General features: G+C 43.5%; 1 protein-coding gene across 2 annotated transcripts in view; it reads right to left on the bottom strand.

Annotated features, from left to right (window-relative positions):
- TDRD12 (tudor domain containing 12) overlaps positions 1 to 12728 on the bottom strand; it is a 66363-nt gene that overhangs the window by 12660 nt on the left and 40975 nt on the right. For both annotated transcript variants that reach the window (XM_060788021.2, XM_060788022.2), the window contains exons 21-27: positions 12321 to 12541; positions 12055 to 12154; positions 8996 to 9183; positions 5891 to 6101; positions 3853 to 3945; positions 1570 to 1739; positions 309 to 496 (exon numbers count right to left, since the gene is read on the bottom strand). In XM_060788021.2, coding sequence (XP_060644004.2) covers positions 309 to 496; positions 1570 to 1739; positions 3853 to 3945; positions 5891 to 6101; positions 8996 to 9183; positions 12055 to 12154; positions 12321 to 12541 — 1171 coding nt within the window. The remainder of the gene's footprint in view (positions 1 to 308; positions 497 to 1569; positions 1740 to 3852; positions 3946 to 5890; positions 6102 to 8995; positions 9184 to 12054; positions 12155 to 12320; positions 12542 to 12728) is intronic.

Below are 12728 nucleotides of genomic sequence, written 5' to 3'. Positions count from 1 at the left end.
GGGCTACATTCAGTCCAGTGCTTACAAGCAGGAATAGTTAGTTATATAAATATAGATTTAGCTACCTTTGTTTCTATATTTCGCGTATAAAGCTGTATCCATGTTAGATGTAGTGCCATACAGTAATAAGGTGTAATACAGTTCAGAGAAAGCTAAACTGCTGCAGTTTTAGACAAAGGAAAGTAAGGCCAGATTTAAAATGTGTTCTATTAGCTCTTGATATGAATCCTTCCTGATTATGATTGGAGTTGTTGTCATTTTATATCCTATCTTTCAAAATAACAATCTTTCTAAGGCAGCATACTTACTACAATGGTCTGGCAAAGTTCCTTGAGAGTAGCTTTCCTCGATAATAACAGTATCTTTCTCTTTTGTATTCTCTACACTGGGCAGGATCTGCTCCTCAGTGGTCTGTGAGTTGGAAGTAATCTGGTCAAAGATGCTGAGTGAAATAGATGTGGCCTGCTCACTGGATTCAGCCTTCAGAGGATGGTTTCTGCAAAAGGAAAGAGGAAAAGCAGCACAGAATATTGCAAGAATATAGGTTTTTCATCTTCTTCCTTGGAAGCTAAACCTGCATCTCTACCCAGCAGAAGAACAAGCTACTAACTTATAATTGGGTCTTGCACACATGCCGACCCCTTTATAGAATGTTTCAGAGCTGAGCACTGATAACCCCACCCTGTAAAAAGTAAGGACCCTGCGAATATCCAGGGTGCAAAAGGAGGGATGCAGATGAGGGGACTACATGTCAATGAAGAGTAATTTTTGGTGGGAAAGCTGGGTCAAAATGGAGGACCATCTTGTCATTATGAAATGCTGCATAAGGAAAGTTTACTGTTACTTATGGAAGATGGTCTTCACCAGGGGTCCTTAAACTAAGGCCCGGGGCCAGGATACGACCCTCCAAGGTCATTTACCTGGCCCTCGCTCAGGGTTAACCTAAGTCTGAAATGACTTGAAAGGACACAACAACAACAACAATCCTATCTCATCAGCCAAAAGCATTGAAATACTAATAAGTTTATATTTGTTAACATTGTTCTTCATTTTAATTATTGTATTGTGTATAAGATATATGCAGTGTGCATAGGAATTTATTCAGGTTTTTTTCAAATTATAATCTGGCCTTCCAACATTTTGAGGGACTGTGACCTGGCCCTTTGTTTAAAAAATTTGTGGACCCCTGGTCTTGAGAGTCCTCTTTGGGGTGAGAAGGGCGGCATATAAATGTCATAAATAAATAATAAATAAATTATGCAAGGCACAGAGAAGAAAGCAGATGTAGGCTCAAATATCACACCAACCTCAAGTTAAGCCCTCCTTACCCACCCCCAGCATAAGCTCAATGTAGGATGGCAACTTTTAGGTCCATCATGCCTTGTGTAATTTCTGCACATGTATGCCACTAACTGGACTATCTGACCAGAAAAAAACAAGAAAAGAATGCCTACTCTAGAACATGAAACATAGAATTGCTTCTTAATTTCAAGTGCACTCCAAATCTAACCAGCTGCAAAGTTTACAGATCCAAAACATCATCCATTGAAAAAATGGCCGTTCCCTTACAAGACAGGCAAGTCTTTTTTCTCAAAAGCTGTTTCCGCTTCTCTAAACAACTTCTGGAGTTCACATATGTGCTCAGGATTATCGACCCCAAAACCAGTAGATAGGATTTCAGAGCGAATATTGTATTCATTTATAGATGTTTTCAGATCTAGAAGTTTGGTGATTCGAACCTAGAAATAAAGTTATATATCAGTTACATTTGCTTTAACACCAGTGGTAACCACCACAACTCTGCTGTATCATATTGTCACTTTCCTCTATCTTGTCCCTCACCCTATGACCATAACAATAAACTGAACTGGCTTATCATGGAAACAACTCAGATGTTATTCAATAATAAAAATGTGGAATTTTAAATAATAATAATAACAACTTTATTTTTATACCCCGCCTCCATCTCCCGAAGGGACTTGGGGTGGCTTAAACGTGGGACAAAATGTCCACAGGACATCAAAGCAAAAACAATTCATTAAAACAAAAAACACAGTAAATATAAAACATAGCAATCAGACAGTACACAACAAAAAACCAATAGCCAGAATTACTAAGATGGGTATGATCAGGTTATAAAAGGGACCGGGTATGGGATAGTGCAAAACAGCGTAGTATAGGCCAGGGAATTGGAGGAAATGACGAAGTTTTCAGGTCCCTACAAAAGGAGGACAGTGTAGGGGCTTGCCTAATCTCCCTGGGGAGGATGTTCCGGAGTCGGGGGCCACCACAGAGAAGTCTCTCTCCCTTGTCCCCACCAGCCGTGCTTGTGATGGTGGTGGGAGTGAGAGGAGGGCCTCCTCAGTGAATCTTTAAAGACTGTGCTGGTTCATAGGGGAGATGCGGTCACGAAGATAGGTGGGCCCCGAACTGTTTAGGGCTTTGAAGATCATAACCTGCACCTTGAATTGGGACCGGAACCTTATCAGCAGCCAGTGGCACTGCTTTAGTAGGGGTGTCTTGCGTTCCCTATAATTAGATCCAGTTAATAAATAATAATAAATCTTTATTTGTATCACACCACCATATCCCCAAAGGGATACAGGGTGGATCACAGAAGCACTCCAAGTGCCACATGCAGACAACAAGTATAAATAAGTATAAATACAACACATAAGTTAGAGGCCTGGCTGCCAACCTTTTCACTAATTGCAGTTTCCGGGCCTTCTTCAAAGGCAGCCCCACACAGAGTGGGTTGAGGTAATCCAATCTGGATGCAACCAAGGCATGGACCACTGTGGCCATGTCAGGCTGGCGCACAAGCTTTAACGCTGATGCTTGATGCACTGCCGACACTTGGGTATCAACCATCAGCGTTGAATCCAGGAGGACTCTCAGTGAGTATAACTCCGTTGAGCACAGGTTGCCACCCTATACTCCAGTCGGTCTCATGACTGATCAGGAGGACCTCTGTCTTGTCTGGATTAAGCTTCAGCTTGTTAGCCTCATCTGGTACATCACTGATGGCAGGCGGGCACTGGTCCAAGATCGAGGGGGGGGGGGTGTCTTGGAATTCGGTGGAAAGGAGTAGTAGAGTTGTGTGTCATCTGTGTACAGATGGCACCAAACTCCAAAATTCCGGATGACCTCACCCAGCATTTTCATGTAGAAGTTAAAAAGCATGGGAGATAGAATGGAACCTTGTGGGACCCCACAGGTCAATGGCCAGGGGTCTGAGCAGGTGTCTCCCAGCTACACCAACTGGGTTCAATCCTCCAGGAAGGAGTGGAGCCACTGCAAAGCAATGCCCCTGAGACCCACCCCAGAAGGATACTAGGTCGATGGTACTGAAAGCCACTGAGATATCCAAGAGAACCAACGACACACTCCCCCTGTCATCTGCTAAGGCGACCAAAGCCGTCTCCGTACTGTGACCAGGCCTAAAACCATCCTGCGATGGGATCAAGATAATCGGTTTCATCCAAGAATCCCTAAATGCTTCTTAAAAGCTGAACTATCAACTGCAGAAAGCATTTCGTGCCAATAGTGATAATTTTTAAAATGAGAATTTCAAGTACAGTAATGGTGTGATTATAATTATTATGTCCCAGGTAGAGACCTGATGTTGCAGACACAAAGCCAGAGACAACTGATTTCACTGTTAGTCAGGAATAACAAGGAAGATGGAAGAAGTCATCACATTATTGATCTGTTACTATCTTCATAGGTAGTTTCTACATTAGATTTGGAAGAAAATTAGATGGAACATTTAATAAGCTATCTCTAGTCCTCATTATGGAGAAATGAACTCAAAGATGAATGAAAAACAATCAGGGAAGTTGAATTACATACCACTGGATCCACCCAAATTGTATTGTTTAGGGCAAGTACTATTTTTGCTTCATGTGGTTGTCCTTTGATCTTGTGATTTATGTATCTATTCACCTAAGCCAAAACAACAACACGGTTCTCAGAGGACAAGGGTAGATTCTCACACTTTTATATCTCAAAACGGTTGCCAGTTTCCAAGTTTGCAGCTACAAATCCACCGCAAATTTGAATGAAACTGTATGAACATGTAATAATATGGCACAGTTATGGTAGCAATTGAAAAAAATTACTCGTTTCCACATCAAACCACCTTGCAATGATCTTGGAGTCCTTTTATTATTGGTCAAAATGATGCTACATTCTTCTTCTGATCCAAGTTGAACTAATCTGGGAATGGGTTGTTATAAGTCTTCCAGGCTATATGATGTTCCAGAAGCATTCTCTCCTGATGTTTCGCCTACAGCTATGGCAGGCATCCTCAGAGGTTGTGGGGTCTGTTGGAACTAGGAAAATGGGGTTTATAGATCTGTGGAATGTCCAGGGTAAGGGAAAGAACTCTTGTCTGTTGGAGGTAGGTGTGAATATTTGAACTGGACACCTTGATTAGCATTTAATGGCCTAGCAGTTTCAAGGTCTGGCTTCTTACTGCCTGGGGGAATCCTTTGTTGGGAGGTTATTAGCTGTCCCTGATTGTTTCTTGTCTGGAATTCCCCTGCTTTTGAGTGTTGAGTGTTGCTCTTTATTTACTGTCTTGGTTTTAGAGTTTTTTTTTTAAAAAAACTGGTAGCCAGATTGTTGTTCATTATCATAGTTTTCTCCTTTCTGTTGAAACTATCCACATGCTTGTGGTTTTCACTCTAGCAACTACCATGTCAGACTAAATAATTAATGCAAATAATAAATAATAGTAAACATTTTCAACAGAAAGGAAGAAACCATGAAAATGAACAAAATCTGGCAACCAGTATTTAAAAACTCTAAAATCTTAACAGTAGATAAAGAACAACACTCAAAAGCAGAGGAATTCCAGACAAGAAACAGAGTCAGCTAATCACCTCCCAACAAAGAATTCCCCAGACAGTAAGAGGCCAGACCTTGAAACTGCTAGGACATTAAATGCTAATCAAGGTGGCCAATTGAAACATTCACACCTACCTCAAACAGACAAGAGTTCTTTCTCCCACCCCTGACATTCCACAGATATAGAAACCCAATTTTCCTAGTTTCCAACAGACCTCACAACCTCTGAGGATGCCTGCCATAGATGCAGGAGAAATGTCAGGAGAGAATCATAGAGTTGGAAGAGACCTCATGGGCCATCCAGTCCAACCTGCCAAGAAGCAGGAAAATTGCATTCAAAGCACCCTCATCCAGCCTCTGTTTAAAAGCCTCCAAAGGAGCTTCCACCGCACTCCGGGGCAGAGAGTTCCACTGCTGAATGGCTCTCACAGTCAGGAAGTTCTTCCTCATGTTCAGATGGAATCTTCTTTCCTGTAGTTTGAAGCCATTGTTCCGCGTCCTAGTCTCCAAGGAAGCAGAAAACAAGCTTGCTAGCTCCCTCCTCCCTATGACTTCTTCTCACATATTTAAACATGGCTATCATATCTCCTCTCAGCCTTCTCTTCTTTGGGCTAAACATGCCCAGCACTTTAAGCCGCTCCTCATAGTGCTTGTTCTCCAGACCCTTGATCATTTTAGTTGCCCTCCTCTGGACACATTCCAGCTTGTCAATATCTCTCTTCAATTGTGGTGCCCAGAACTGGACACAGTATTCCACGTGTGGTCTAACCAAGACAGAATAGAGCATGGGTAGTATGACTTCCCTGGATTAAAAGGTTATCACTTAAAAGAATTCTGCTCACTCAGTTACTATTTTGCTGCAGGCCACATAAAAGATATTTGCACTCAAACATCAATCAGGGAAAAATGAAGTGATCATTTGTCACATAAAATGTGGTCGTTGATCCTCCAATCCTGCAAGACAATTCCACATAACATCTGAAGTATCTCTAGATTTGCAAATGATTCATCGGCCCAGAAAAAAAAGAATATGACTTGCCTTTGGGTTCCACTCTGCTTCATTATCAATGGGTTTCACGCGGCAGACAATGAATTCCACTGCTTGAGGGGGCAGTATCTGAAAATGCTCCGGTAAAGAAAGCAATTGATAATTTTGGACTTGGCCAGTTCTGCCTTCATCTATATACTTGACATCAACACTATAAAACAAACCTTTCCCTTCTTTGGGTGTAACTTGCAACACTTGAACCCTGTAAGGAAGGAAATGGGAAAACTGCAATCACTAAAATTAAACAGATAATTCTGTATGGTTTTTTTTTTTTTTGCCAGACATTCCTGAGACATTTTGCAAGAGTTCCTGAACATGTGCAATTTCCCCTCCATGTCTCTCTCTGCTAAACAGCCCAAGACAGGTGGCAATTTGATACTTATGGTCTCTAGTAACCCCCTGCTTTGTGTGCCTGAGGCTACAATTCCTGGAGCTGCACAATTTCGGAGTTTGTTTCCAAAAGGAACCAAACAAAAAAAAATTGGAAAAATGAACTATAGGTGACAGTACATTGATGGATAGGAGTAGAATATTATGTGCATATTAATATAATATATTGTATATACATATAATATTTATAATACTTAATGTAATATAATATTAATAATACAATATTATAATTATATATTTTATATTACAATATAATGGTATAGTACAATATAGTAATATATAATACTGATATTATACTATGCTAATAATTTAATATATTGTATGGATATATATCTTGTAAGCTGCTCTGACTCCCCTTTGGGGTGAGAAGGGCAGCATATAAATGTAATAAATAAATAACACCGGCAGATGATGATGAATTTGTGATTTTATTCTGACGACATGGCTTTTGTAATTGTATGATATTGTATGATCTGTATTTTAATGTATTTTGTATTAATGTATTACGATGCTATTGTGTTTACTATATTTGTGTTGAATTTTCTGCTGTTAGCCGGCCTGAGTCCCACTTCGGAGGTCGAGGAGACCGGGTTATAAAAGCTCTAAATAAATAAATAAATAAATAAGTACTGGTAAATGGCTTGGAAAAATTCATTTTAAAACAAAAGAATGCTTATCCTCAGCATGTTGTTTTTTGGGGTTTTTTTATTTTATTTTCTGTAAAGGTTGTTCAGGTGCATTTGGTCCCTATTGGAAACAAACTCCACAATTATCTCTGCCTCTATTGGATAATACCCATGATAACAGGCCAGAGGGGCCAAGAGCAATCTTTAAACTCGTAGACCAGGTTAGATAAAGGCAGGGTCAGTGAGGTAGCACCTGTGCACAGCTTCCTCCCATGGCCTCTGATTGGCCCTAGGAGTGCATCTAGGCTAGTGGTTCTCAACATTCCTAATGCTGCGACCTCTTAATACAGTTCCTCATGTTGTGGTGACCCCCCAACCATAAAAAAAATAAAAATCATTGCTACTTCATAACTGTAATTTTTCTACTGTTATGAATTGTAATGTAAATATCTGATATGCAGAATGTATTTTCATTTACTGGACCAAATTTGGCACAAATTCCTGATATGCCCACATTTGAATACTGGTAGGGTTAGGTGGATTGATTTTGTCATTTGGGAGTTGTAGTTGCTGGGATTTATAGGTAACCTACAATCAAAGAGCACTCTGAACCCAGCCCAAAATGGATCTGAACCAAACTTGACACACTACCTACATGGCTAACATTGAATACTGGTGGGGCGTGGGGGGACTATTTTTGAATTCTGGGAGTTGCAGTTCACCAACACTCAGAGAGCACTCTGTACTAAACTGGTGATGGAACTAGTAACTTGCCACACATACTTAACATGCCAAACTTTGAATACTGGTGGAGTTTCGAGGGGACTGACCTCAGAAGTTGGGAGTTATAGTTCACTGACACTGGCTGAGCAATGTGCACCCAACTGATGAATCTAGACCAAACTTGGCACAAATACCCAATACGGCCAACTTCGAATACTGGAGGGGTTTGGGAGGGGGGCTGAACCAACATAATGGAAATTGTTTTGACCCTCACTGATGATGAATCTGAATCAAACTGGCACACACACCCAACATGGCCAACTGTGAATACAGGAAGGGGTTGGGGTGATTGAAGTTGGCATATGGGAGTTGTAGTTCACCAGCATCCAAAGAGCACTGAACCCAGCTGAAGATGGATCTGGACCAAACTTGGCACACAGACCCAACATGGCCAACTGTGAATACTGATGGGATTTGGGGAAGATTGACCAAAGATTTTGAGAATTGTAGTTCATCCACATCCTTATGCATTTTCTAATGTGAGCATTAATAAAAAAACAAAAGGAAAGACTGACATTTTTGTAATAAATAGCATTACAAATTACCTAAACTGCTTCTGCTCCTGCTCCTCCTCCCGATGCTGCTGGCCCACTCTCAGTCCCATGTTACGTGGGTGCTTTTCCCCCTGCCTTTAAGGGACTCACTGGCGCAAACCTCCATTCAGCTTCATGCACTCTCCTTGCTTGCTCATGTGCACCACACTGCCATGCACCAAGCACACCTGCTCTCCCCTCCCTGGAGTCTCAGAAACAGCCCTTTGGCTGAGAAGCTGGACAATCACTGCAGGAAGAGGGCTTTTGCTGGGAGGATTCGCCCTCTGTTTCCAAAAAGGAAGGACAGACGGAGATATCTTCAACCTTCTCTGCCAAAGGGGTTCTTAAGACCATCAGAAATATATGTTTTCTGATGGTCTTTTGTGACCCCCTCATGCCACCCCCAGGGTCCTGATGCCCAGGCTGAGAAACACTGGTCTAGGCAAAGTATCAGCTTGAAAAGAATCATGGTGCTGGTTTTGAAACAGAGGTTGGGTGGACATCTATCAGGAGGCCTTTGATTGTGTGATTCTCCATGCCAGGTGGTCGGATTGGATGGCCCTTGTGGTTTCTTCCAATTCTGTGATCCTTTCATTTGTGTGAGACCCATAGTACTACTACACTTAAGCAACTATGTTTTAGGCCAGCAACTATGTTTTAGGCCCCCCTGCTCTAGTATTCAATCACAGTGCAAATCTATTCTGAAATATTTATTTATTTGTGTGTGTGTGTGTTTCAAAGTTCTTTCAAGATCAAGCACTAACCTATGAACATAATTTTTCTCATGTAATGCATACAAGGCAAGCTTTTCCACCGATTTAACAGAGATGCAATTACTGCATTTCTTATAATACTTCTGCATCTCTTCTACTAGAGCAGTATATTGATCCTTTGTTTTATCTACTATGCGGCCAAAGTAGTTTGTGGCGTCCACAATAAACAGAGGCAGGATCTGAAAGAGCAGAAATAAAGTACTGCATGTTTGCAGGAGACAGGCAATGGAAAGTTTCCACTGGATTTAAATGAAAATACACCTCCCCCCCTCCCCCTCCCCCTCCCCGGCATTAAGAATTCATGATCCCTGAGTGGGCAAAGTGTGAGCTGTGGTCTGCACATGGCTCCCATAGTCATTGCCACGGCCCTCATTGACCACCAACATCATTGGCCAACCACATAGGCTACTGTTCCCCATGTTGTTAAAGATGCTACAAATGCCTTTTTCTAAAACAGGAAGTAAACAGGAAGTGACTTCTCATACTTTCCTATTGCCGGACAAGGCTTCTTCAATGAGACCAAGCCTAGACAAACTTTGGCCTTCCAAGTGCTTTGGACTTCAACTCCCACAATTTCTAACAGCCTATCAGCTATTAGGAATTGTAGGAATTGAAGTCCAAAACAGCCCGAGGGAGGGCTGAAGTTGGCCCAAGCCTAATGTAGATCCAAAGAACAGCATGGATAAAGGGACCTTAATTTTTCTAGGCTTAACTCCATGATTTTTTTTTATTGGCAAGACCAGCTCATTTCCAGTATCGACATCCCAAAGTCTGGGGAGGAGAATGGGACTTGGCTTATCTCACTTATGTGCCCTGCTTTAAACCAGACCTCCCGCCTCCTTCTTTCTATCCAACTGTACGGTCACCATTGAATGAACAAGGTCTTTTTTTGTTGCATCGGGTGCAACTATCTCAAAGGCTCAATGACTTATTTATAATATGCGAAGTTTATAAAAAAAAATGAAGCTCTAGTTCCTTCAGTGTTATGGCTAATGGGATAACTCTGTCCACAATTAAGAAGCCCCCGGTGGTGTAATGAGTTATGAAAGGTTGCTTACCTGTAACCGTAGTTTCCCTGCGTGGCTATGCTGTGAATGCGCACTAATGGTATCTCTCTCTGCGCATGCGCAGCTTAGCTCGGACTTCTACAGTTAAAATTCAAAAAGGACGGCGGTTGGCCCCGCGCACACTCCCCTGATAGTATAAATAGCCCGCGGAAGGCTAACCGCCTCAGTTCTCTTCATCCGCGCTAGACGCAAACAGCTCGGTTTTGAAGAAAAACTTTTTTGCTTCATTGAGGCTTTTGTCCGGGAGTTTTTTTGAGAAAATGTCTCAAACTAAGGGCTTTAAGCGGTGTACTGCTTGCCCTTCGAATATCCCGGATAATGACTCTCATACCTTATGCATTGCGTGTCTGGGTGAGGGGCATCTGGCGCAAAGTTGTGCCATTTGCCAGGCGTTTACTCCCCAGACACGTAAAAATAGACAAATAAGACTGAAAGCGGCTCTTTACGAGCGCGCTCTTCTCCCTCCCGCAGAAGATCGTCAAAATGGCGACAAGACTCCGTCTGTGCAAGGCTTACCCTTAAAGACCTTGAAGAAGTCCAAGAAGACGAAACACGTCGAGCCAGCGAAGCCATCTGCCCCTGTAGTTAAGAAAACTACTGGGCTCTCTAAAGGAGCAGCGTGGCTGGCTCAATTGGCCGAAAAGGAGAAGGAGTCCTCCTCAGCCGTGCTGGAAGCCAGGCCCGAGCCGCTGCCAGCCGAGCCACGCCGCGAGCGTGCTTCGCAAGCAGAAGGGGAGGCGGCAGCGGCGAAGCCACGCCTCGCGCGTGCGCAGGAGGCATTGCAGAGATCTGAAACCACGCCTCCGATGCCGATGCTCTCGGCACCGGGACCGCCCCCTTCCCTTTCGGGCGAGAGAGAGGAGGAGCTGTGCAGGGCTTCCCCAGCCGGCCCGTCGGCATCGGCAGCAGCAGGGAATGCCCTGAATGGCGCGGCTCGGCGCCGCTCTCGCGCACCATCGCGCGCAGGCAATGTAAGACGTGCGCGCAGGGAGAGGTCATCTTCAAGTGACTCTGCGTCGACGTGTTCGGACTCTTCTTGTTCAGTACGGAAGCGTCGACGTGCACGCCTGGAGAGAGCTTTTTCTGTGGCTTCGTCAAGATCTTCCCATTATAGGGAGCAGAGGGGGAGGTATGAGTACCCCCCCCCCCCAAGCAGGGATCTACAGAGTAACTCCCAACGGAGGTATCGTGTACTGCGGGGAGGACGTCCCACCATCCCCCAGGGCCCATAGACCCAGCAGGCAGTCTGGGCTGGATAAGGAGACCAGCGCGCCAGATCAAGTTTTGTTTCCTGTGACTAAGGCCTGGAGGCACCAGCCAAAGGACACACAACCTGCCCATATGGACATGATGGAGCGCGCTCATGCTGGCGATTTTAATACAGACATTGCTGTTGACTCAGATGCTTCAGAGGAGGCTGATGAGGTGTCAAAAGGGGAGAAGGACATGGATCATCCACTTCCCCGGTCTGATGACTACAATAAGTTCATGCAGTTAATAGGGAGAATGATAACTGCCTTGGACATTGTCATTCCGAAGTCATCAGCAGCAGTCGATGACCCGATGTTTCCGTCAGAGGAGCAGGACAACCCATCGTCCTCAGTGCTCCCAACGTTGCCTTATCTGCTGAAATTGACAAAAATCCCTGATGTTCCCCCTTCCATTGTCCCCGCCATCCCTAGAAGGGTGGACATTCTTTATAAGGTTGACTTATATCCTTGTGCCGGCAGGACTAAAGACCAATAGGTCGGAGGTTTGAATTTGGGGAGACCACAGATGAGCTCCCTCTGTCAGCTCCAGCTCCCCATGCGGGGACATGAGAAAAGCCTCCCACAAGGATGGTAAAATATCAGAACATCCGGGCACCCCCTGTGCAACGTCCTTGCAAACGGCCAATTCTCTTACACCAGAAGCGACTTGCAGTTTATCAAGTCGCTGATAACACAGAAAAAATTTAGGAAGCAAAAACTGTCATTAACTCACGGTTATGTTTCCAGCTGTTGGTTGAGCACTATCTGCCATTCCTCTGGGGAAATCTACTTGCAAATTAAGTCGGTGTCTATCAGGGCAGCGGTTTTTATCCCTGCAGATTTAAGCAATGGAAGGAAAGGAAAGAGGGAAGGAAAGAAAAAAAGGAAGGAACGAAGGAAAGAGGGAGAGAAGGTTGGCCATAGCAACACGTGGTGGGTACAGCTAGTAACTCAATAAACAGAGCAGCTAGATTTAACAGAATTTCAGAATGTTCTTACTTGCAAAAGCCGTACACTTTCAGGTAGCGACAAAAAGGCTTCCCACTCTTACAATTTTCTTTGGCTTCCAGCACTCCAGATGTAAAGTCACGTAATTCAGGCGGAATATTGGCTTCTGTGCGTTTTAAGTAATCTAATACACCGACAGTATGCCATGCACTATTTTCTGTCAACAGCAATATGGATTTGGCCTTTGGTTGTTCTTTTGCTCGAGGTGAAACCTTCAGAGGAGGAAGAAAACAGAATCCACAATAAAAGCTCTTTTTCTGCAGTTTATTTATTTATTTATTGTGTCAGGGACAGTTGCAGTTGCAGGGAAGGAATGTTAATTCTGGCTCCTTCCTTTTACCTGTCAATCATCCTTACCACCCTATGGAGTGCAGACATGCCCCTCCTTCCAGTGACAGA

This window comes from Anolis sagrei, chromosome 8 (genome assembly GCF_037176765.1).
Source record: "Anolis sagrei isolate rAnoSag1 chromosome 8, rAnoSag1.mat, whole genome shotgun sequence".
Taxonomy (NCBI): domain Eukaryota; kingdom Metazoa; phylum Chordata; class Lepidosauria; order Squamata; family Dactyloidae; genus Anolis; species Anolis sagrei.
Note: the sequence above shows the minus strand (reverse complement) of the source record. Positions and strands in the feature narration are given on the sequence as shown.